The sequence below is a fragment of the Calliphora vicina genome, chromosome 5 (genome assembly GCF_958450345.1).
Source record: "Calliphora vicina chromosome 5, idCalVici1.1, whole genome shotgun sequence".
Lineage (NCBI taxonomy): Eukaryota > Metazoa > Arthropoda > Insecta > Diptera > Calliphoridae > Calliphora > Calliphora vicina.
Window position 1 is genome coordinate 23,159,940 of NC_088784.1, and position 27,833 is coordinate 23,187,772.

The 27,833-nt window shown below is 27.2% G+C and overlaps 1 protein-coding gene and 1 non-coding gene across 2 annotated transcripts; one reads left to right on the forward strand and one right to left on the reverse strand.

Moving 5' to 3' along the window:
- Nucleotides 1-348: 348 nt before the first annotated feature.
- On the reverse strand, nt 349-27,833 carry pippin. The gene is made up of 5 exons (XM_065510598.1): nt 27,510-27,833; nt 8,287-8,446; nt 4,186-4,342; nt 3,912-4,120; nt 349-1,947 (listed from the first exon to the last, which is right to left on the reverse strand). Exons 1-5 carry the CDS (start codon nt 27,524-27,526, stop codon nt 889-891), a joined length of 1,602 nt encoding a protein of 533 aa, XP_065366670.1. The 5' UTR covers nt 27,527-27,833; the 3' UTR covers nt 349-888.
- Nucleotides 7,971-8,042, forward strand: TRNAE-UUC (transfer RNA glutamic acid (anticodon UUC)). The gene has a single exon. It is a non-coding gene; the product is annotated as a tRNA-Glu (tRNA).

Sequence of the window (27,833 nt, forward strand, 5' to 3'; positions counted from 1 at the left end):
CAAATTTCTTGTGCCGAATGTCCTATGTGGCACGTAGTGTCGTCCAGTTGAAGCCACATGTAGTTGGTGTCTATATAATGCAATTTAGGCCAAAAGAAGTTAGTAATCATCGACCATTAGCATTTGCCGTTAAGGGTAATGGCCTGGCCAACGCCGTTCTCAAATAAATATTGACCGATGACGCCGCCAGCCCATAATAAACAGTGAATTTTTCTCGATGCATTGGACGCTTTTGGATCTCATGTGGGTTGGTATCTTATTAAATTCGACAATTTTCGTCCTTGATGATTTGACAAAACAAACTGAATAAATGACAGCCATTTTAAAAAATAATAATCCAAAACAATTTGTTTTATATATTTTTTTATTTAAACACTTAATTTTCATTAATCTAAACCTTAAAATTAGCCTAACTTATGTACTTATTTAAAAACTAAATATTAAAACTATTTTTCTTGGAATTTTAAAGATCACAAACAATTTCACACTTGGTTACAAAAAATTAAATTAAATAAAATAAATTTAATTGAAAATAACCATTTAAAAATGGTTATTTTAAAGCTTAATACACATATAATTGTCTTTTGCACTATACAAATTAAGATTTTCCATAAATGCTTAAAAAAGAATTCCATGAATAGGTCCTGGTATACAAATTTTATAATAAAATATAAGTTATGTAAACCCTCTTAAAAAACCTTCTTAAGCTTTAAGTAAGAAGGTTTAAAGAATTAAAAATAATCTTTAGGATAAAGCAGTTACTGTATTTATACTTTAAGAAATAAATATGGCTAAATGCTTATGAAGAATTTTATGACACTTTCGAGGCCCTGGGTCACGATGGCGAGGTTAAAATGGTTTATGTACACTACGTTTATATTGAAGTTCTTACGCTTTACTGGCCTTATCTTTTGAGGCAACCATTTTATAGCTTTTATCTCTCTTAAACCACAGCCAATTATTTTCATTGAAATAGTCTTCAATTTGTTCCAAACTTCTGCCCTTAGTTTCGGGCTGGAAGAGCCACATAAATATGGAGACAACAAAACTGGCTACGCCAAATATCATAAATACACCCTTCATTTTGATGGACAAATGTATGAGCGGGAAGGCTTTTGTAAAAGCAAACAGGGCTACATTCATGGCGGCGAATACAGCGCCTGCAGTACGGCCACGAATTTTGGCTGGAAACAGTTCACCTATCATAATGCCCGGCATTACCATCAGTGAAGTATTGAAGGAAATATAGATGAGCAAACATACACCGGCTACTATAACATCGGCTGCCATCTTGGGCTGACCTTCACGCACATACATGTAAATACTCAGGGTTAAACAGCTGAGACCCGAACCAATGCCAGACAATATCAAAATCCGGCGTCTTCTCACAAACAACAAGATCACACAGAACATTACTGTACACACCATTCTCACTACAGCGGTCCAAATTGCGGCCGCTCTGGTATCAAACTCCGCACCAAATTCCGATATAATATCAATGGCATAGAATACTACAATGAAGGTGCCGGAGGCAATTTGTAAAAATGCAAATGTTATAACAATGACTAGAGGTTTAATGGCCACCCTTTGACAGCACAGTTGGAATATGTTTTCATTGGTTTTGGTTGTGGCCAGTTCCTTGTCCAATCTTTCTTTCATTTCGTTCATTTCTTTTTGTGCTACGATCTCGTTGCCTCTTAGGAATGTCAAAGCTTTGTGGGCTTTTTCAATTTTATTGTGTCTTAGTAGCCAGGCCGGACTCTCGGGTATAAAGAATATGGCTAAGGCAGCTAAAGCGGGTAAGATATTGCCACACCAGGCTACACCTCTCCAGTGCAGAGCAGATCCCAAAGCATAAACTATTAGGATACCCAGAGAGTAGGAGACAAAGGGGGCACCAATTAAAAGACCACGTAGATTTGGTTCAGCAGTTTCGGCAATATAAACCTGAAAGAAAGGAGAGAAGTTAAGAGATATTAAAAGATTACTCAAAATAATCAAACATAATGTTGTTTTTGCTTCCACATAGTTTTTTTAGTCCCTGTCCACACTGTGAAACATTTGCTGCAAAACATTTTTAAATTCTCTTTTGAAACTGCATTCGTGTCCACACAGTGAAGTTTTTGCTTTTCAGTTTTTGACATTTCTGTACAGTACGAATACGAACGAATAAATGTGGATGACATACTCAACAAAAACTTCATGTACATGAAACAAAGTTCCATTTTTCATTCCTCTTTCCCCTTTCATCAACAAACTCAAATGTTTTGCAGCAAATGTTTCACAGTGTGGACCGGGACTTACTAATATATTTTCACCACTTAGGTTTTTGACAACTGAGTTAGGTCTTTGACAGTAGAGTTTCCGATCTATGTATGTGCATTTATCTATCGTTTAGGGTGTAATTATTTTCTCATAATATTCTGTTTATACATGAACTAAACATTTCGCTTTACCCTTGAAATAATTCCTTGATAAGAAATTTATTCAATTCTTTAAATGCTTTTAATAAAATTCCCTATCCACCCAACTTTTTAGACTAATTATGAATTCTAACAACTCAACACCCCCCATCCAAGCAACCTTCAACGTAAAGTCAAAAACCTCTCTCTTTAAATCAAATAATTCCATAAATAATCTGTCGTATACCCCTCTCTTTAAATCAAATAATTGCAGCCATCACAAATCTGTCATAAATAAACCTTCTTCAAAATCATTATTTCTATGAGCTTGTTTTTTTTTAATAGATAGACTAAATCATAGTTTCCTTAAACTAAATAATGGCATAATAAGTTCTCATTTATGTTTACTTTATCACGTATACCATTATACAACTTAGTCCAAATTAATTTACGAATATATGGGTCATTCACTTTACCCAATGCTCCAGTAACCTGCTAAACTATTTAATGCTAAGAGCTATTATTATGATTCTATTAAATAAGTGGTCATTTCTTTCAGTAGCAGCCTTGAACTTTTATGAGTCAGGTTCAAGATTTTCAAAGACTAAACATAAAAAAAAAATATTTCTGGGATTTTTTTGTCTTGTGGAATTTGCATAAACACTTTGTTTATTACTCGCACGACTGCTATTATTATTATGGAAATAGATCAAAATTGAAATTTCTGTAGATTAGTTGAAAACTTCCGACAATAGTATCACAACTAGTCCATTTAAACGTCACTTAAGATAGCAGCAGCAACAACAAAAAAACTATTCTTATAATAACAATAAGAATAATAACAACAATAAATAAAAATTATCACTGTTATATAGAATAAATATTCTATATGAATTCAGTTTAGTTTTTTTAAAAGATTTCATATCACAATTTTATCTTATGAAAATGTCCATGACTTTTTTTCTAGACGTTTGTTTTTATTTACAGTTATTTTCTCTTGTTGTCACTGGCTCTCGTTGTTTGTTTTGATTTTGTTTTCTTTTTTATGTGAGAATTTTGTTTGGTTTGTAGAGGGAGGAGAGAGAGAGGCTTAAAGAATATGGCGGTTAAAAGAACGGTTGTTTATTTTTTTTAGTTTGTTTTTGTTCTTTTATGCAAATAAGTTCCGGATTTTTAACCTTATGCATGTGGCAACTAGACAAGCGATTATTTTATCCATTTTTTTTTTTGTATATAGTGCAAGTGAAATGAACAGCATTTTAATAAGATTTCAGTTCAAATTATATACTGACCCTGATAATTTATGATTGTTGTGATTGTTTGTTTTTATTTGTGTGATTAATTTAAATTCTCTTTTCAATTTTGTCACTCCTCTACCCAGATTCTTTGCATGCTTTGATAATATAAAGCCGGCTTTGTGTAAATAATATTAACTAATGGAAATTTTTACTATATAGTCGATAAATTTATTTAAAAAAGGCTTTATGATAAGATTAATATTTCAATTACCTGTGCCGGTCCTCCCAAAATGCCCGTGGCAAAACCACACAACAAGCGTCCTGCAATTAACATGGGATACGATTGTGACAAGGCCAACACACACCAGCCAGCGAATAAGGGTAAAACGGAAACCAATAAAGCTGAACGTCTACCCATATAATCGGCCATAGGTCCCGATAAAAATGAACCTATAGGTGTAGCCAAACTGTGTACACTAGCTAAAAAATAAAAGAAATAATTAAAATAATTTTTCTATCTTTATAACATTTTATCCACTACTCACCAATCCATGAACCCATTTCTATATCAATAATAATTTCTGGAGTAGAATTTGTGGGTAAATTGTTAGAGGCTGATAGTTGGGGCAATAATACAGCCGAATAGCCAATGGGCATGCCACAGGCGGCGGATAAAATTAAAACAGCGCAGGTGGAAATAATCTAAAATGAAATAAAAATAAAGATTTTAGTTTAAAGAATAATAAATTTTTAAATTTTATTTTAAATTTATTGCGACTTAAATTACTCAATTATTTGCCACATTCAATGAAAATTATGACCTACTTTTGCAATCATTCATAAATGAAATTGCACGTGGCCTTTTGAATAAAATAATAATGAAAACAGTTAAGGACAGAAACATATTAAACAATAAAACAAACATTATTATAAAAATTCAATATAAATAAGCATCTCGAGAATTCTAAAAAGTAATAGCAAATTAAGGAAATGTTTCAAATGCTAATAGTTCATTAAAAATTTTCTAAATTATAGTTATACTGTCTGTTAAAATAATTTTTGTATTAAAACTGTTAGAAAATAACAAAATAGAGTATAAAATTTCATAATTATCTAGTTTTAATTGAATAATTATTAAAAATGTTTGACTTTTTAAAGATGTCCTGTATAGCGAGCTTCATTTTGTCTATTACTTCAATTTGGCACCACTCAAACTTTACAAATGACTTCTTTGCAAGAGAGCAGCAATTCAAGAGAGTTGTTTTGCAAATGGCCGCCAAATGGTTAAGACCATTTGTTGTTTTTGTAGAATTACCACCACCTTGTATAAATTCGCCTTGATACGAGTGTTGTTTTTGTTTTCACATAGTTTTTTTTACTAATACATTCTCACCACTTGGGATTTTGACAACTGAGTTAGGTCTTTGACAGAAGAGTTTCCGATCTATGTTTTTAACTATCTGGAAGAATTTTGAATGAAATTCAATTAATTAGAAAACTGCCTTTATTTTCAACCTAACTGCTAAATAATTTAACTGTACTCATTCAATTGTTTACAGTGTTTCTTTTCTTTCACAATTTCTATACACAAATTTAGTGCCATTGTGAAAGAGATGTTTTTTTTTTCGACATTTAAAAATTTCTTAAAGTCCACTTCATTTTTACAAAATACTTGCTGCACTTTATTGTTATTTTAATTGATTTGTTTAGTCATTTTTGTTGTTTAAACTGCTTGATATATTCAATGCGTTTTTCTTATTGTTGCATATGAATAATAATTTGCGTGCAAAGAATGATTGAATGTGGAAATAATAATTACATAAGAATAATTTGAAAAACACATACAAAGTCTCAAAGGCAGAGAATACTATTCTGTTTTAAAAAATGCATGTCGACTCTGAGCAGTTCGGCTTGTTTATCTGACCCCAAGTCTATTTTTGACTTATCATAACAGATAATGACGTTTGTTATCAAGACAAGAAGCTTTGACAGTTTTGTCATAACAATGTAGTAATCATAAATACACATAGATCGCAAACTTTGCTGTCATAGACCTAACTCAGTTGTCAAAAACCTACGTGCTGAGAATGAATGTGAAAACAAAATCAACAATCGTACAAGATGGGGCAAAAGTAATCACCCTATTGGAAAACGCTATAACTTTTGCACAGATTTAAAGATGTTTCCTTACAAAGTGGAGACAGTGCATTACCTACGCTCAAGTGATTACTTTTCACCCACCTTGTATGTGTGATGTTTTCAGTGATTTTTTGTTTGAGTTTTTTTTTCTAGCTTCCGCTCTATGTGTATTTCTCTATGTTAAAAACATTAATGGAGTCTATATGTGATAATTATGTCTCTTGACAACTTCATTACAAAAGTTTATCAAAACATTTTGGGCTTCGACAATTTTTTTCGTTTAGACAAAATTTTTTGTTAATAAAACTGGCTTTTTTCGTTAAGAAATCATTTTATATTATGAAAACTATCTTATCATCCCTAAAATGAAGTTTTCTATTAAAAAAAATGTCCAGAAAACTGTGATTCTTCATTAAAAACTAATTATATGTTTAGAAAACTGTCCTGTCTTCGTCAAGACACATTTTCTGTTAAGAAAAATACCCTGTCTTCATTCGAAATACATTTTCTATTAAGAAAACTGCCTTGTCTTCATTAAGAAAATAGTTTCTATTAAGAAAACTCTCCGATATTCTTTAAAATAATATTTTCTGTTAAAAATACTATCCTGTCTATGTATAAAACAAATTTTCTGTTAAGAAAAATGTGCTCTCTTCTTTAAAATTACATTTTCTGTTAAGAAAACTGTCCTATGATTATAAAGAATACATTTTATGTTAATAAAACTGTCCTGTATTCGTTAGGAAGAAATTTTTTGTTAATAAACTACTTTGTCTTCATTAGGAACACATTTTCTGTTAAGAAAACTGTCCTGCCTTCATTAAGAAGACATTTTCTGTTAAGAAAAATTTGCTCTCTTCTTTAAAATTATATTTTCTGTAAAGAAAATGTTCCTATCTTTATTAAGAAGACATTTTCTGTTTATTAAACTCTCCTGTATTCGTTAGGAAGAAATTTTCTGTTAATAAACTGACTTGTCTTTATTTTGTAACACATTTTGAGTTAAGAAAACTATGTTATATTCAGAAGACATTTTCTATTAAGAAAAATGTCCTGTCTTCAATAAAAATATATTTTCTGTTAAGAGAACTTAAGAAATATGTTCTCTCATCTTTAAAATAACATTTTCTGTTATGGAAACTGTCCTATATTTATTAAGAAAACATTTGCTGTTAATAAACTGCCTTGTTTTCATTAGGAACACATTTTCTGTTGATAAAACTGTCATGTCTTAATTAAGAAGGCATTTCTCTTCAGAAATAGTTAAGAACATATTTTCCGTTAGAATAACTGTTCTATCTTCATTAAAAAACATTTTCGGTTAAGAAAATAGCATTGTATTCTTTAAGAATACGTCATCTATAAAGAAACCCGTCCTATATTCGTTAGATAGTAATTTTCTGTCAAGAAAACTGTCTTATTTTGATTGAAAATACTTTTTGTTAGGATAACAGTCCAGTCTTTAAGCCATTATCTGTTAAGAAAACGGTCGTGTTGTTGAGAAGCCTGTTAAAAAGATATTTTCTGTTAAGAAACCTGTCTCCGTTATGAAGACTGCCCAGTCTTTGTCTGTTAAGAAATCTGTTCTTTAAAAGAAAATATCTTCCTAGGAAGAAGCCAGATCAACTTGACTTTTCAATTTCTTTGAATTTAAGACATTTACAATCTATAAAATAGCTCCCATTACATTTTCTGTGCCGAATTTTTCAGTTTTAAACTGTTTAGAAGTTTTAGTTTAAAATACTCTATAATTTTTTAAAATTCTATAAAAAATTATTAATACCAAACTAATTTCCTCATGTCACTTTAATGTTTATATGTTATTTAAAATAACCATGCTTTGCATTTAAAAATTCCCCAATTAGTTGCATTATTTTAATACATTTTATGCCAAATTGATAATAATAATCAATTATGTCTTTAAATGGCGTATAATTAAAACAAACACAATAAATTTCATTCTAATTAGAAAGAAGTCGATTAATTAATTACACACAACAATTTGTTTGTAAACAAAACACTGCTCTTTTTAAAACTTAAAAGAAGAGAATGCAATTTTATATTGTTGTTCTCTTAGTAACCAAAAATCATAATAACATGCAAGGGTGTGTGTGTGCTTGTGTATTTTTGTTTACCTTCTGTACAAATACCGTTAGTCTGTTATTGTAAATTGTTGTTTAGAGTTACCATATCCCATATGGTCTAGTGGCTAGGATATCTGGCTTTCACCCAGAAGGCCCGGGTTCGATTCCCGGTATGGGAAATTTTTTTATATTTTTTTTTTTTTTTTTATTATTTTGCAATTTTATTTCTATATTTTTTTTAATTAGAAATTTGTCTACATTAATATTCATTTTATGTGTTTGCTCAAAAAAAAAACCTTAAATAAATAATTTGGCAATAATTCGTACCTTAGTTTACTTTAAGTTATAATAGTTTTTTTTTATATGCCTACTATAGACACTTGTTTAAACAATAGAAATTATCCAATTAAGTTTATTACCCACCTGGTGATAAATACCACGCATTTCCGTGGGTCTGTCGGGTTTTTTATGGCCATTATTCGCATTGCTAAGCTTTCTTTGCTGATACAAATCTTTTTCATCCGTGGCGGCAACAATTTGATAATTTAATTTTTGCGGCACAAATTTACTGTACTCATCTTCTCTGTAAATAGAATTAAAACAAATATGTTAATAATTAATTAAACAATATTTGCCCAACAATAATAAAAATTGTTAACAAGTTAAAAGGTATGAATGAACTGAGATAAAAAGTTTTAATTGAATGGTTTAATGACACTGAAAAGTCTTGGTAAATATACTTAAGTGGGTCACTATCAATAAAACAAAATGGCACATGGTTTTAGTGTTTAAAGAGACTTTAGGGAAATATAGAAACGTAAATTAATAAAAAAAGGTAAACAGTACGTGTAATGTGAACTTATCTTCTAGACACCAAATATCTTGTAATCTAAAACAAATGTCTCCTTATCGCGGCAAATTTTCTGAAATAGAAGCCGGTTTCCTTAACAGAAAATGTATTCTTAATGAAGCCAGTTTTCTTAACAGAAAATGTCTTCTTAATGAAGCCAGTTTTCTTAACAGAAAATGTCTTCCTAATGAAGCCAATTTTCTTAACAGAAAATGTCTTCCTAATGAAGCCAATTTTCTTAACAGAAAATGTCTTCCTAATGAATCCAGTTTTCTTAACAGAAAATGTCTTCCTAAATCCTGATCCACACTGTGAAACATTTGCTGCAAAACATTTTTAAATTCTCTTTTGAAACTGCATTCGTGTCCACACAGTGAAGTTTTTGCTTTTCAGTTTTTGACATTTCTGTACAGTACGAATACGAACGAATAAATGTGGATGACATACTCAACAAAAACTTCATGTACATGAAACAAAGTTCCCTTTTTCATTCCTCTTTCCCCTTTCATCAACAAACTCAAATGTTTTGCAGCAAATGTTTCACAGTGTGGGCCGGGACTAATGAAGCCATTTTTCTTAACAGAAAATGTCTTCCTAATGAAGAAATTTTTCTTAACAGAAAATGTCTTCCTAATGAAGCCAGTTTTCTTAACAGAAAATGTCTTCCTAATGAAGCCAGTTTTCTTAACAGAAAATATCTTCCTAATGAAGACAATTTTCTTAACAGAAAATGAAGAAAATTTTCTTAACAGAAAACGTCTTCTTAATGAAGACAATTTTCTTAACAGAAAACGTCTTCTTAATGAAGACAATTTTCTTAACAGAAAATGTCTTCTTAATGAAGACAATTTTCTTAATAGAAAATGTCTTCTTAATGAAGACAATTTTCTTAACAGAAAATGTCTTCTTAATGAAGACAATTTTCTTAACATAAAATGACTTCCTAATGTCTTCCTAATGAAGACAATTTTCTTAACAGAAAAATGTCTTCCTAATGGAGACAATTTTCTTAACAGAAAAATGTCTTTCTAATGAAGACAATCTTCTTAACAGAAAATTTCTTCCAAATGAAGTCTGTTTTCTTAACAGACAATATCTTCTTAATGAAGACAATTTTCATAATAGAAAATATCTTCCTAATGAACACAATTTTCTTAACAGAAAAATGTCTTCCTAATGAAGATAATTTTCTTAAAAGAAAAATGTCTTCCTAATGAAGACAATTTTCGTAACAGAAAATGTCTTCCTTATGAAGACAATTTTCTTAACAGAAAATGTCTTCCTAGTGAAGAAAATTTTCTTAACAGAAAAATGTCTTCCTAATGAAGACAATTTTCTTAACAGAAAATGTCTTCTTAATAAATTAAATTTTAGCAGAAAATGACTTCTAATCTTCTTTTAATTGAAACCACATTCTAGACACAAAATGCATTAATTTTAGATTATTAATAATAATTGTTTAATGCATTTAATGAAAAAACAATAGAAATGCTAACGTCATGCTGACTTAGCAAAAAGTTCAAAATGACCTTATCTCATTTCAAAATCACTTCTAAGGTGACAAAAAATTTATTTTTTTCTAAATAAAATAATTGAAATGCATTAAACAAAAGCAATTAAATATAACAACAGGATTTTAAACACTTTAAAACTCATTCAAAATTTTTTTTTACAAAATTGCGTATTGGCACAAAATTATTTCTGTTTTATTATTGATTAAGTTAAAAAAGTAAATGATTTATAAGATTTTCAGTTTTTTTTTTGTTAATTAATTTGTAATTTCAAGTTCAATTATAGATTAAAACAAAAAACCAGCTAATATAGAGGCAACATGTCTTTGACATTGACAGATACATTTTCAGGGCAATAAAAATTTTTACACACAGATAAAGAATTATAGACTGACTTACACTAAGGTAAACAGTAACGTGGTTATTATTCATTATCAACCAAATAATTTCAATTAAAATTTCATTTATTAGCAATGGTTTTTAATTCTTATATTGTTTATTTGTCTTTGCTTTATGTCATGTCTTTTATGTCTTACCATTTATGGCTTGCTTGTCTTAATTGAAACAAAGTGTGGTTTTTAATTAAATTTCATTTTATTGCCACACCACAAATTTTTTTTAAATTTATATTTTAAAATTTGTTAAATTTTAAATTGAATTTCAATTTTAAAATTCTCATGATTTCAATTGAAGTGTTTGAAATTTTAAACAATTGCATTTAAATAAATTTGATGACTTCACACAAAAACCAATTAAGGTAGTTAAAATGTTTGATAATAATAAAATAAACAAATACGATTTTATTAAATTTTCACTGAGTCATTATAAAAAAACCATTAATTTTAATGGAAATTATTATGGGTTGCCGAAATATCACTTTAATTTGGAATTGGAAATCATGAGACAAATTGTTATGACATTTAGCTAAAATATATTTATTACTTTCCTTACAAAATTGTGTTATACACAAGATTTTCTATAGAAAATACTGTTATACCCAAGATTTTCTATAGAAAATACTGTTATACACAAGATTTTCTATAGAAAATTGTGTTATACACAAGATTTTCTATAGAAAATTGTGTTATACACAAGATTTTCTATAGAAAATTGTGTTATACACAAGATTTTCTATAGAAAATTGTGTTATACACAAGATTTTCTATAGAAAATTGTGTTATACACAAGATTTTCTATAGAAAATTGTGTTATACACAAGATTTTCTATAGAAAATTGTGTTATACACAAGATTTTCTATAGAAAATTGTGTTATACACAAGATTTTCTATAGAAAATTGTGTTATACACAAGATTTTCTATAGAAAATTGTGTTATACACAAGATTTTCTATAGAAAATTGTGTTATACACAAGATTTTCTATAGAAAATTGTGTTATACACAAGATTTTCTATAGAAAATTGTGTTATACACAAGATTTTCTATAGAAAATTGTGTTATACACAAGATTTTCTATAGAAAATTGTGTTATACACAAGATTTTCTATAGAAAATTGTGTTATACACAAGATTTTCTATAGAAAATTGTGTTATACACAAGATTTTCTATAGAAAATTGTGTTATACACAAGATTTTCTATAGAAAATTGTGTTATACACAAGATTTTCTATAGAAAATTGTGTTATACACAAGATTTTCTATAGAAAATTGTGTTATACACAAGATTTTCTATAGAAAATACTGTTATACCCAAGATTTTCTATAGAAAATACTGTTATACACAAGATTTTCTATAGAAAATTGTGTTATACACAAGATTTTCTATAGAAAATTGTGTTATATACAAGATTTTCTATTGAAAATTGTGTTAGACACAAGATTTTCTATAGAAAATTGTGTAATACACAAGATTTTCTATAGAAAATTGTGTAATACACAAGATTTTCTATAGAAAATTGTGTAATACACAAGATTTTCTATAGAAAATTGTGTTATACACAAGATTTTCTATAGAAAATTGTTTTATACACAAGATTTTCTACAGAAAATTTTGTTATACACAAGATTTTCTATAGAAAATTGTGTTATACACAAGATTTTCTATAGAAAATTGTGTTATACACAAGATTTTCTATAGAAAATTGTGTTATACACTAGATTTTCTATAGAAAATTGTGTTATACACAAGATTTTCTATAGAAAATTGTGTTATACACAAGATTTTCTATAGAAAATTGTGTTATACACAAGATTTTCTATAGAAAATTGTGTTATGCACAAGATTTTCTATAGAAAATTGTGTTATGCACAAGATTTTCTATAGAAAATTGTGTTATGCACAAGATTTTCTATAGAAAATTGTGTTATGCACAAGATTTTCTATAGAAAATTGTGTTATACACAAGATTTTCTATAGAAAATGTGTTATACATACGATTTTCTATAGCAAATTGCTGATTTTTTAAAGCCAAGCACGAATCAAGCCAATATCGGATACTCTGTTCCTAAGTGAAGCTTATCCCAGGGAGTGTTCTGCATCGATCAAAACAAATAGTAGTCGGACGGGTCAAGGTCTGGAATATAAAGCGGTTGAGGTACAACTTCCCAACCATTTCATTCTAAATACATTTTAACGGGTATTTTAACATGTGGCCGAGAGTTGTCATAATTGAATATTACGGTTTCATGTCGGGCCGCATATTCTGTATGTTTCGGCCAACACTCGCTTCAAACGAATCAGTTGCGTTCGGTAAAGCTTCCCTATGTTGGTCTGGCCAGATATCAGCAGCTCATAATACGACCATTTTACTCCCATCAAATACAGAGCATTACCTTAGCGTCATGGATATTTGGCTTTGGTATCGATTCGGCTAAATTGGTCGGGCTTCTCATATAATCTCTTACGCTTCGGATTATCGTAAATGTATCCATTTTTCATTCGTTGCAAAAATTATTTTCTTTTATAGCGTTCAAGCATAATTTTGGTCATGCAAAATCGTCTTTCAAAGTCTCCCGGCTTCAATTCGTATGGTACCCAATTTCCCTGCTTTTAAATGAATCCTGCTGCTCGCAAACATTTTGAAATTGATTGAGTTTGACAATAATCTTCATGAAGTAATGCCTCGCATTCTTGGTCTTCGAACTTTTTTGGCTGGTCTGGGCGATCTTTGTCTTGCGTATCAAAATCATCACTTTTGAACCGAACAACCCATCTCTCGCACTTTGAAACCGATGGAACACATTCACCATAACCTTTGGTGAGCAATTGGTGTGCTTCAGCGGCACTTTTTTTCAAATTAAAGAAGTAAAGCTAAACTTCCCGCATATGACGCTTTGTTTTCTCAAAATTCGACATTTTCGAAGCAAAAAAAAAAAACTTTATTGTTTACCCTATAATGTTCAATAACTAAGTGAGAATAAATGACAGATATGTGTCCTTCAAAACGACATATAATTTATTAAAAACAAAAAACCGAGTTCAAAAGATTCTCCATCTATTGTAAATCCCGCTATATTAAGTCATGGTTGCTTATTGTGAACATTGAGCTTATTGTAACTTTATTGTTTACATCGCTATTGTGAATGTTTATTAATATTTCTCTTCTCCTCTGTCTACACTAGGCCTCAGTGTATGTTTATAAACATTCCATTCCATGAAAAAGCTTCACCACTGTTAGTTACTACTTGGTCAAAGTAAGTAATAATTTGTAAAGAAAATCATATTAATAAATTGTGATAACAAACCAAAAAAGTAAATACAATAGGCAAACGCATGTTTATCAACAAAATGTATTAGTAATTGTTATTAAAAAAGTCTAGCAAAGCTAAAAATAATGGAAATAATTTTTGCACAAAAAAAAAAACTTTAAAACAATAGATTTTAATATTAAGCAATGAACTTTTGTTTTCAATATTTATTTATTTATAGATTTTTATACAATAGTATTTGCTATAAGTATTAGAAGATTTGTATTGTTTTATAAACACAACTCAAAACAATTGATTTCATTATTTAATTGAAGGCTTATTATTATTATTTAAAATGATTTCTAATTTGTATATATTTCTATAAGTTTTTATTTTGTTTTGTCTGGGAACAAGGTAATTAAATAATTTTAGCAAATGTTTTGTGTTTTTGGGGGGGATTTAAATGGTCATAAATATTTGTTTATCAGCTGTTATAGAATAAGGTGACTGTTTTGAATATTATTAGGACAATAACCCCTTAGTTAAAGGTCTGTTAAGTTCATTAAATTGTTTTAGAAATATTAAAACAATTTAATAAAAATAAAAATAATATTTAACCTAATTATACAATTCAAAAATATGTTTGAAATTCATGATGATTTAATTTCAAATCTCTATTCTAAATCTAAAGTTCACTTTAGTTGAGGTTTTGTTTTTATTATTTTATTTTTGCACCTAAATTATGACGTTTTTTGTTTGAAGACACATGTTTGTACACTCAATCATACATACAGGTATTCTTGAAACCAAACATCAAAATTTTTTCAAATTGTTTATACAAAAATTTTTGTTTTTTTTTTGTTTTTGCCTAAAAAACATTGCATCTATATATTTGTATATATGTACAAGAAAAATGGTGATTTTGTTTGAATCTTTTATACAATCAAAACTAAAAGGAAAAATAAGACCGGCAAAAAACAAAATCAAAACAAATATTTATGTTTGCTTAGTGATAAACATTTGAAGAATTACCCAACAACAAGAGAGTTCGGTTAAAACGAACTCAAAAGAAAATAACAAATAAAACTATATCAAAATATTTACAAAACTATTTTTTAATTTCAATAAAAAAAAATAAAAAATTTTAAATTTTTTATATTCCCAAATAAATTCCAAAATATCCAAAAATTTCCCCAATCCACATTTTTCCAAAAATTTAATAAAAAACTAAAAAAATTTAAAATTTCTCAAATTCCCAAAACAATTTCAAAAATACCCAAAAATTTTCCCCACTTTGATTTTTCGAAAAATATTAGAGAATTTAATTTTAAGCTTGAATTTTTTAAATTCCCAAAAACATTTTAAAAATACCCAAAAATGTCCCCAGTTAGAATATGCCAAAGACATTCAGCGATTTCATTGTTATTCGCAAATATGCTTCAATATTGTCAAATTTAAAGAAAATTTCGATTTGAAATATTAATTATACAAAAAATTGTTATTTCAATAACACTCTACGATTTTAATATTAATTTTTCAAAAAACTTAAAAAAAACATGAATTCCCAAAACTATTTTCAAAATCCCCTTTATACTCAAAAATAAATGTAGCAATTCTCCTACCAAAATCTTAAAAATCCTAAAGAATATTGAAAAACAAATATTAGAGGAAAAACTAAATATTTTAAAATTCCCAAAATAATTTCCAGAATCCCCAAAATTTTCCCCAGTTTGATTTTTCTAAAAATATTAGAAAATTCCATGTTAAGCTTTAATTACAGTTTAAAATTATTTAATTGTGAATTTCATTAAATCCCTAAAACAATTTTAAAAATAAAAATAACCAAAAATGTCCCCAGTTAGAATATCCCAAAGACATTAAGCGATTTCATTGCTATTCGCAAATATGCTTCAAAATTGTCAAATTTAAAGAAAATATTCATTAATTATTCATTTAATTCAAACATCTAACGATTTCAATATTAATTTTTAAATAAAACTTAAAAAAAAATATGAATACCCAAAAATAAGAAGTGGCCACTCCCCTACCAAAATTGTAAAAATCCTATAAAAATTATTTAAAATAATATTAAAAACGAATATTAAAAATATAAACAAAATTTTTAAATTTTCCCAATAATATTTATAAAATACCCAAATACCCCAATCCTCAATTCCCAAAAATTTAATAAAAATTATTATAAAATCATGAAATGTATTTATTTTAATAAAAAAAATCATAAAAATTTAAATTTCTTAAATTCCCAAAACAATTTTAAAAATACCCAAAATTTCCCCAGTTTGATTTTTCTAAAAATATCAGTAAATTTCATTGTTAGTCTTAATTAGAACTTAAAATTACAGAAATAGTATTTTTTTAAATTCCCAAAAATATTTCAAAAATATCCAAAATGTCAACAGCCAGAGTTTTTCCAATGATTTCTGATTATTTATTTCATTGTCACAAAGATGCTTCAAAATTAAGGAATTATAACAAAACTTTTTTTTAAATATTCTTTTAAATTTAAAAAAAAAATTCGATAATTTGTCCCCAGAATTCTCAAAACAATTTACAAAATCCCTGTTATACCCAAAAATAAATAAAAGTGGCCACTCTCCTACCAAAATTTTAAAAATCCTAAAAAATTATTTAAAATAATATTCAAAACAAATATTAAAAAAATAAACAAAATTTTATTGCTAATTTTTCAATAAACTTAAACAAATATGAATTCCCAAAACTATTTTTAAAATCCCCTTTATACCCAAAAATAAATAATTGTAGCAACTCTTCTACCAAAATCTTAAAAATTCTGAAAAATTTTCTAAAATAATATTAAAATCAAATATTTAAGAAATAACCAAAATTTTAAAATTTTCCCAAAAATATTTATAAAATACCCAAAATTTCCCCAATCTACATATTTCCAAAAATTCAATAAAAACTATTATAAAATTAGTTAATTTATTTATTGTCAATAAAAATACTTAAAAATTATCAATTTCTTAAATTCCCAAAACAATTTTAAAAATTTCCCCAGTTTGAGTTTTCTAAAAATATCAGAAAATTTCACGTTAGTCTTAATTAGAACTTAAAATTGCAGAATTAGTGTTTTATTATATTCCCAAAAATATTTCAAAAATATCCAAAATGTCTCCTTCCAATGATTTTTTCATTGCACTATGCATCAAAATTAAGGAATTTTAATAAAATTTTCATTTTAAATATTCTTTTAAATGTTAAAAAATTGAAAAACTGTCCCAGTTTATTTTATTAACCCAAACCAAATTATTTTATTTCTAATTTATCAATGAACTTAAAAAAATATGAATTCCCAAAACTATTTTTAAAATCCCCTTTATACCAAAAAAATAAATAAAAGTGGCAACTCACCTATCAAAATCCTAAATAATTATTTAAAATAATTTTAAAAACAAATATTTAAGAAATAAACAAAATTTTTAATGTTTCCCAAAAATATTTATAAAATACCCAAAATTTCCCCAATACCAAAATTCTCAAAATTTTAATAAAATTTTGTATAAAATCATGAAATATATTTATTTGAATAAAAAAATTCATAAAAATTTTAAATTTCTTAAATTCCCAAAATAATTTTAAAAATAGCCAAAAATTTCCCCATTTTGGGTTTTCTAAAAATATCAGAAAATTTCATGGTTAGTCTTAATTAGAACTTAAAATTACAGAATAAGTATTTTATTAAATTCCCGAAAATATTTCAATAATATCCAAAATGTCCCCAGTAGGATATTTTCCAATGATTATATTTTCAAATGTTTATCTTTTATTTTGAAACATTTGTAAAATATAAATTTATCCAATGTATTGACAATTGTTAGCTATGACTAAAGATGTCAAACGGGGAATTCTCTAGTCATAAATCCCCAATGAGATTTATTGATTTTTGTATGCTACAAAAACATTCGTCATAACAAAAATATTTCAATACAATTTATAACAATTATATAATATAATATATTATATATTATATTATATTATATCATAAAATATATTTGGCAACTCAATTGTAACATCTAAAGCATATTATTGCCTTCAATTCTTATCACGAAAAGTCTCTTTAAAACCCTATAAAACTGGGTATTTCCTCTATGACGAGTCCCGATGCACTTAAAACATGTTTCAAGTTAAATAATTTATGGGTGGCCTTATATAAAATCTTCAAAATATCTTGTTTACTTATTGCCAAACAATACACAAGAATTTCCAAATATTAATAGATCTAAAATCAAATCACTTTCAGTTTGATAACTTAACGATAATGGTGATATAGAAATTTTTCTTAAGTGGCACCATTGTTTATGGTCTTACGATAAGACCCCATTAAAATACTCCACCCTTTTCAGAAATTGACTAAGGAATGACGTTTTGTTTTTGTCTAATTGGCAAAGTTTCCAAAGTCTAATAGATTTATGATCAAGGCAAGTACTACTCTTTAGGACTGACTTACTTTTAACTAAAGAGAGAGAGGGCGAAAGAGAAAGAGACATGATACAACTTCAATTACTAATTGACAATTTTGTTTTTTAAATAGAGAATGTATTGTTGTTATCATTCTAGTTTGTAAAAGTTATAAATTAATAATTTGTATAATTTTTTTTGCATAAAAAAACGTGGTTATTATCTTTAAATAGCAAATACAATGAATTTCTAATCTAATAATTGTTGTCAAATGGAAAACTAGAAAAAAAATGTTATCAAACCCTTTTCAAAATATTTGGTAGAAGAAAAAAAAAACCCAACAAAATCTAATTTGTCAAGTATTAATAACAAAGAAAACAAGAAAATAATTACAATTCTTATGATCTAATTTCAAGCACACACTGATCGTGCTTTCTTTTTCATTTTATTTTACACATCAATCACTAACGATCAGCAGTTCTAATTATTTTATGACTTTGCAAAAAAAATAATGTGGCTCGGCTACCAAATTACTCAAAAACACTGTAAATTTTGTATTTCTTTTCTTTTTATTATCAACAAATTTCAATTTAAATGGTAGTATAAATAAAAAAAAAACGACATAACATTTTTTGATGCAGACTATAATAACATTTATTTTCGCTGTTTAATTATGACGTTTTAATTTATTATAACATTAATAAGATTAAGTAGTTTGCGGTTATTTTGTGGTGAATTTTTTTTTTTGGAATAATTTAGTAGCAACTGGTTTTAGCCAACAGTAGAATCTAAACAAAATGAATTTGAGAAATTAATATTAAAAAAGTATCTAAATGATTTAAAAAAAATTAATGGAAAAAGTTTCAAAAATTATTTTTCATGTAGGTCATGATACAATAATTGCAGAAGGTAGAATCACAAAGTATACAGAGGCGACACGGCAAAAAAAATATATTTGTCTCTTTCGCTCGAAACAATTTCAACTGGTTTGGTTTTGTGCTTATTTATAAAGTTGTTTGTTTTAACGCACTGTCTGTATTAAACCGCAAATTTGTTTTCTCTTTCTATCGAAACAATTTCAAAAAAGCTGATTTTAGTGTTTTTGAACTGTCAAATTTGACGCCTCTGTATACTTTGTGGTAGAATCACTAGGGAGAGTTTTCAATATTTAGCCCTATAACGACAAATTTTGATTTTGATTTTTATACCCTTCACCTTCCGTTTGTAATTTCTACATTTTTCATTTCTGACCCTATAAAGTATATATATTCTGGATCCTTATAGATAGCGGAATCGATTAAGCCATGTCCGTCTGCCTGTCTGTTTAAATCAATTTTCTGAAGACCCCAGATATCTTCGGGATCCAAATCTTCAATAATTCTGTCAGACATGCTTTCGATAATTTTGCTATTTAAAATCAGCAAAATCGGTCCACAAATGGCTGAGATATGAGGAAAAAACCAAGACAACCTCGATTTTTGACCTATATCTGGATTACTAAGACATTAATATGGACAATATGGATATCTAATGATAGATATTTCAAAGACATTTGCAACGACGTATATAAGACCATAGTAAGTTGGACCTACAATGGATCAAAATCGGAAAAAAAAAATTTTAACCCAAATTTTTTTTTCAAAAAAAAATTGAAAAAACAAAAAAAAAAAATTTAAAATTTAAAAAAAAAAAATTTAAAATTTAAAAAAACAAAATTTTAATTTACAAAAAAAAAATTTAAAATAACAATCGAAAAAATTTTTTTTCCAAAAAATGAAAAAAACAACTGGAAAAAAAATTAAATTTTGTTTACCTAAAAATATTTAAAATTTTGAAGTATACTTTGGCACAGCCAAACTTATATGTCAGATTGAAGGATGACATATCTGTCATTTATTCTCACTTAGTTATTGAACGAAAATTTTGAATTTTGTGCCAATAAAGCGTCATATGCGGGAAGTTTTACTTTACTTCTTTAATTTTAAAAAAAGTTCAGCTGAAGCACACCGATTATTATAGTAAATGTGTTCCATCGGTTTCAACGTGCGAGAAGTGGTGATTTTCAGAAGTGGTGATTTTGAAAAGGATGACAAAGATTACCCAGTCAAAAAAGTTTGTAGGCCAAGAATTGGAGGCATTACTCCATGAAGATTGTTATAAAACTCAACAAGATCTTACAAAATCATTGGCAGCTACTCAATCAGCAATTTCGAAAAGTTTGCAAGCAGCTGGATTCATCCAAAATTAGGGAAATTGGATACCATACGAATTGAAGTTGAGAGACCTTGAAATGTCATAGTTAACAATGGCCAATACTTTAAATAAATTTAAATATTTTACAAATGTTTCAAAATAAAAGCTAAAAATTTTTCAAAAAAATCCGCGAAATATTTTTCTCAATTTATCGAAAAATTAACTTTAAAATAATTTGATTTGGATTAAAAAAAATTAACTGGGGATTAAATTTTCAATTTTTTTTTTAATTTAAAGGAATATTTAAAAAATAAATTTTGTTAAAATTACTTAATTTTTAAGCATATTTGCTACTATGAAAGTAATCATCAAAAATCATTGGAAAAAATCCAACTGGAGACATTTTGGATATTTTTGAAATATTTTTGGGAATTTAATAAAATACTAATTCTGTAGTTTTAAGTTCTAATTAAGACTAATTATGAAATTTTCTGATATTTTTAGAAAAATAAAACTGGGGAAATTTTTTGGGAATTTTTAAAATTGTTTTGGGAATTTCAGGAATTTAAAATTTTTATGAATTTTTTTATTAAAAAATAAATAAATTTTCTGATTTTATAAAAATTTTTATTGAATTTGTAGGAATATATGGTTTGGGGAAATTTTGGGTATTTAATAAATATATTTGGGAATATTTAAAAATTTAGTTTATTCCTGAAATATTTGTTTAATATTATTTTAAATACTTTTTTAGGATTATTACAATTTTGGTAGGAGATTTGTCACTTTTATTTGTTTTTGGGTTTGAAGGGATTTTTAAAATTGTTTTGGGAATTTAAAAAATTTCAAAATTTTAAGTTTTTTTTATTAAAAAATAAATAAATTTCCTGATTTTATAATAATTTTTTATTGAATTTGTAGGAATGTATGGACTAAGGAAATTTTGGAAATTTAGTTTATTCCTTAAATATTTGTTTTAATATTTTAAAATTTTTATTGGGATTATAACAATTTTGGTAATATTTAAAAATTTAGTTTATTCCTGAAATATTTGTTTAATATTATTTTAAATACTTTTTTAGGATTATTACAATTTTGGTAGGAGATTTGTCACTTTTATTTGTTTTTGGGTTTGAAGGGATTTTTAAAATTGTTTTGGGAATTTAAAAAATTTCAAAATTTTAAGTTTTTTTTATTAAAAAATAAATAAATTTCCTGATTTTATAATAATTTTTTATTGAATTTGTAGGAATATGTGGATTTGGGAAATTTTGAAAATTTAGTTTATTCCTTAAATATTTGTTTTAATATTTTAAAATTTTTTTTTGGGATTATAACAATTTTGGTAGGAGATTTTGCACTTTTATTTGTTTTTTGGGATATGAAGGGATTTTGAAAATAGTTTTGGGAATTCATATTTTTTAAGTTTTTATAATTTTGTAACATTTAAAGGAATATTTAAAAAATAAATTTTGTTAAAAGTCCTTAATATGAAACAAATCATTGGAAAAAATCCTACTGGAGACATTTTGGATATTTTTGGTAATTTAAACTTTAACTATGACTAACAATTAAATTTTCTAATATTTTTAGAAAAATCAAACTGGGAAAATTTTTCGGGATTTTGCAAAAATTTAAAAATTTAGGTTTTTCGCTGATATCTATTTTCAATATTATTTTAAATACATTTATAGGATTATATAGTAATTAAAAGATCGAAATTATTAATGCCTAACTTCTCCTTAAGTAATACTCAAAATTTTAAACAGTTTGCGCCAGTAGTTTAGAAATTATAAACATTTTATCATTTACTTATACTTCATAAGAAGCTATTGTGTTTTGGTGCTACCATCTTTAAGCTTTAGTGTATAAAATAGTTGGCATCACCTTTCTTTGTTTACATTTTGTTTTTGTTATTAACCTTAAAGAGCAAAGAGCACACAGACAAAGAGCATGTTAGAGTTAATCATGTTAAAGGACAAATAAATTCCTTTAAAAATTCCCTTTCATTAAGAAAGGTAATTTTAAACTTTATCATATTTAAATTAAGTTATTTAACAGGTTAGTTTAATTTAAATAACTTGTTGGTAGTTTTTTTTATAATGGTGCCAATCTTTGTATCATTTAATTGTTGTATTTCTATAATTTATTATTGCTGTTTTAATTTATTTCTTTTAAAATGCAACTAGTGTAGGTACTTGTAGAGCAGAGTGTTATTGTTTCGAGTATTTTTGTTTTGTTTTTGCTTTCTTGTGTTGTTTGTTAATTCTTCAATGACTTGCCAATTTTTTTAGCTCATTTTTTATTTAGATTTTGTGTGGTTTTTTTCAATATTTATTTAGTCGATTTTATTTTTTTTTATTATCAGTTGGTTGAATTTTTTATTGTAATGCCATGTGTGAGTGTTTTATAAAAAAAACAAAATACAAATCAGTTTTTTAGTTTTCTTATTATATAAAACACTTAAGGGTGATTGATTAGAATTTCCTAAAGTGATGATAGTCTACTGCGCCCTTAATATTGAAGAATCAAAAGTAATTTTCTGTTAACTTAAGTTTAAAGTTAATTATTAAATTTGTAAATGATTAAAAATCCATTTTAACAATTTGTTTGTTTTAGAATCATGCGATTTATAATTGAAAAACGTGTAAATTTCAATTTCCAAAAAAAAAATCTTTAAAAAACTTGACTGTTTATTTGAAACAAATGTTTATTTGTCTTTTTTTATAATTTTATAACAAGTATAATTTTTTATTATTTTGTATAATCGCTAAGCAAGTAAATTAATTCGCCATAATAAAAAAACACAAAGAAATTAAATGACACATTCCCTGTGCTTGTAATATTAAATGAATTCAGACAGAATAAAGAGAGACTCCCCGGCATGATTTTAAAGCATTTATTTATTAATTTGAAACAAATTTACATTAATAATGCAGACTTGTTTAATAACCTTTGTATATTAAACATTTAATATAAGAATTTATGCAAAACAAGAATAATAAAAAGAAATATATGAATCAGTTTATGACAAAGAATATTTCGAATGCTTTAGACCCACAATAGTGAGGATTCACCTTTGACCGGAGTTTTATGGGGAAAGTTTGCCAGATGATCTGGCCTAAGCAATCAGTAAATTTCAGGTAATGTATCAATAATTAAATTGGAAATTCAACACATTAAAACTAAATCTTACTGAAAATTTTAATTATTTACGAAATAATTGTACGATTTTCAATGGAAATGATAGTTTGCAAGTTGTTATACAACTTTTAGCACAGCTATCATTTTCAAGTGAGTGTCATGTGTAAGTAAAAGATGCATAAACTGTCAATGATGCCAACTATTTATATTAAAATGGGGTAAAAGTGATGAAAATTTGTTTGGAACTAAGTTCTTTATTAAAATTGTAAACTTAAACACACTTTTATTAAAAGTACGAAACCCTTAATAGAAATTGCATTTACGAAGGCAATGTATGTCTGCAGAAAGACCATAGGTATGTGAACTGGCTATTTAATTCAGTCACTAAGCCGATACTATTCTCTGTCTGGTGGAAAGCACTACATAAAGGCTCAAATTGCCTGCCATTCGAGAAAGTTTTAAGGAGAATTTGAATCCTGATAACAGGAGTCCTAAGAACGACTGCAACAAAGTCGCTCCCTGTGGATCTAATGGCCAGAAAAATGGCACTCAAAACTGCATTCAAGCTTAATGAGTCTGGTGCATGGAAACATGGACACGAACGTCTTTAGAATGGGAGATCGAGTTGTCGGAGGTGTCCACATTCAGGAATCTGGAATTAAGTTATCTTTTAGAATTCCAAATGAATGTAGTATTATTCAAGCTGAAATATCGGCTATTAAAAGGGCGGCTAACTAAGATATCTGGCAGGGATGTTCCTATATATACTGATAGTCAAGCCGCAATAAAATCTCTGTCAGGTGTGTACACAACATCGAACATAGTCCAGGAATACCGGGCATTCTTAAATAGAAATATGGGTGCGTGGACACGAAGATATTTTAGGCAACTTTGTAGCTGATGATCTGGCGATAAAAGGACGCCATGATGCCTGACGGAGACTTCGACTTCCTATGCGGGATTCCGTTATCTAAATGCATGTAACGAATTAGTAACTTTTACTGTGAGTTCACTCAGACAAAATGGGGATGTGAACCCATCTGTATGATTACCACAATGACATGTCCTAACACGCTCACAGCTAAGTTAATTTGGCAACCATATAAGGAGGCTTGTTGTGCCCTATAATGGCTTCTGTATAAGAGGAGAATGAGACCATTTTTCATTTTCGTTGTCACTGCCTGGCATTAGGAGATCTACGGCTTAGGTAACTAGGAAATCGTTCCTTAAATAGTCTTTCCGAACTCTCGGACATGAAGTTAGAATACATCAACGCCTTTATAAGGAATAGCAATTGACTACTCACGCCAAACACAAGAATCCCCTCGGCGTAACCTAGCATCCGTCAAATGACTGGAGTTCTCAAATCGGCATCTTACTCCTCATCTGAGCTCTTCCTCTATATTTCTTTTATACCTTTACTTTATCTGACTTTCCTCCTTTTTTTTCATCTCTCAATGGCCCTTTCTATTTCTCTATTTCCAGTTAACACAAAGGGACCTGCTAAAGGGACCTAAGTCAGCTGTTCTTTTCTGCTTTGATAACCTAAATAGAAATGTGGAATTTTGTACCAACAAAGCGTCATATGCGGGAAGTTTTGCTTTACTTCTTTAAATTGAAAAAAGTGCCAAAGCTTATGGGGAATGTGTTTCAAAGGTTCTAACGTACGAGAAATGGTTTGTTCCATTAAGAAGTGGAGATTTTGACACTGAAGAGAAAGTTCGTGTCAAGACATTTTACCAAGAATTGCAGGCATTACCCCATGAAGATTGTTGTTAAACTCAAAAAGAGCTTGCTACTCAATCAGGGAGCTACTCAATTTGCAATTTCAAAACGTTTGCGAGCAGCAATATTCTTCCAAAAGCAAGGAAATTGGGTACCATACGAATTGAAGCGGAGAGACCTTGAAAGACGATTTTGTATGTCCGATATGATGCTGGAACGCTTTAAAAGAAAATCACTTTTGCACCCAATCAATACTTGCGATGGAAAATGGATCCATTACAATAACCCGAAGCGTAAGTGATCGTATGTGAATGCCGGACAACCAGTCGAAAGCCAAATATCCATGACGCTATGGTACTGCTCTGTATTTGGTAGAAGCAAATTATTATGAGCTGCAGAAATCTGGCCAGATCATCACAGAGAAACTGTTCCGAAAACACCCATAATATAAGGCCAAACTTGAAACCGTGATATTCCATCATGACAACACTCGGCCACATGTTCCTATAACGGTTAAAAAGTATTTAGAATGAATTGTTTGGGAAGTTTTGCCTCAACCGCCTTATTATCTAGACCATGCCCCGTCCGAATAATATTTATTTCGATCTATATATAACGCTCTATCTGGGATACGCTTCACTTTGGATCAGAGTATCCGATAGTGGCTTGATTCGTTCATGGCCTCAAAAGATAAGCAGTTATTTTGACTTGGAATCCATATGTTGCCAGAAATATGGGAAAAGGTCATAGCTAATAATGGTCAATATTTTGAATGAATTTATATTGTACAAATGTTTTAAAATAAAAGCTAAAAATTTGAAAAAAAAATTCCGCATTTTGAAGTCATACAACCAATATAAATGGAATATTCTGAAATATATTTAGAAATTTCGGAAACACAAACGGAAATGGTGTAGTTTCTATTGATATCAATGGTTTTTGAATAACATGCCAAAATGTTTAGGTAAATTTTAAAAATTATTTCCAAATTTTTAAATAAAAATTTTAAATTTGTTTTAAAAATTCTTTTGAATTTTATAAACAATTTTCAAAATTGTATAAATTTATCAAAATTTTATACATTTTTTCAACATTTTACGAACTATTTCGAATTTTTTTAATTTTAAAAACTGAAATCCAATTTTTTTTTATATTCTTAATTGCAAAAATTTTAAAAAGTGAAAATTTCTAAAAAAAATTTTAAATTTTTGAAACTTTTTTCAATTTTTTTAAATTTTTTTTAAAAATTTCTTAAAATAAATTAATTAATAAAAATTGTATAAATTATTTCAAAATTAAAAAAGGGAAATTTAAATATTTTTTTGAATTTTATATAAAATTTTCAAAAATATTAAAATTTTTGAAAATTTTCTCAAAATTAAATCTAACTTTGTGATTTCCAAATTTTCTAGTTTTACAAAATAAAGCTGCAAAACAGGTATTAAGCCTTATTTAAAATCAACAGTTCATAAATGTTTTCAAAATTGTATAAATTTATCAAAATTTTATAATTTTTTTCAACATTTTGAATTTGAAAAAGTGAAATCCAATTTCTTTTTTATATTCTTAATTGTAAAAATTTGAAAAAGTTAAATTTTCCAAAAAAAAAAAAATTAATTTTTTTTAAACATTTTTTAAATTAAATTAATTAATAAAAATTTTCTAAATTATTTCAAATTTGAAAAAGGGTAATTTTAATATTTCTTTAAAATTTACATAAAAAATTGTTGAAAAAATGTTTGAAAATTTTCTCAAAACTAAATGAATTGATTTCCAAATTTTCTAGTTTTACAAAATGAAGCTGCAAAGCACTTATTAAACCCTATTAACCCTTATTTAAAATGTAGGGTATTTGCATAACACCAACCATTTAAACTAGACACACAGAGAAACAAAATTCTTAACAAAGAACTTGTTCAACAACTGCCACAACTATCTGCCACCCTTTGTTGCCTGACTTTAGATTAAAAAGAAGCCACTGCAAATGTTTCACTGTCTGGCTACAAATGATTTCGAAATGAAATTAAACAAAAGCATATTTTTTTTGTCACTCGTCACAATTTAGGAAGTCTTTTTTTTAAATGCAGGTGTAGTTATAAATGAATTATTAAAATAACGGTTAAACAAAAATTTACCTGTTGTCTGTAGACATGATAAATGATTTTTTGGTAGTTTTTTTTTTTCTTATAAAAAAAAAATTAATTAAAATTCCTAAAATGATTTAAAACAATCAAAGTTTTCTTTTCTTGTTTGTTAAATTTTTTTAACTTAAACAAAACTTGAACATATTATTTGGGATTTTTTAAATTTTTAATAAATTTTCTTGATAAATTGTTAATATTTTTTTAACAGGTTTTTTATTTATTTATTTTTATAATTTATTGCAATATATTTAAAACCGGATTTTATATTTTGGTTTTTTATTTCCTTTTTTTTGATTTTTGCACAACTTCACTCTT

Excerpts from the sequence above, each read along its gene's own strand:
- pippin (XM_065510598.1), bottom strand. Across the intron at positions 4,343-8,286 it reads TGCGTGGTATTTATCACCAG|ATTATTTCCACCTGCGCTGT; the intron begins GTGGGTAATAAA and ends ATTTCATTTTAG. Across the intron at positions 1,948-3,911 it reads TTTTGGGAGGACCGGCACAG|GTTTATATTGCCGAAACTGC; the intron begins GTAATTGAAATA and ends CCTTTCTTTCAG.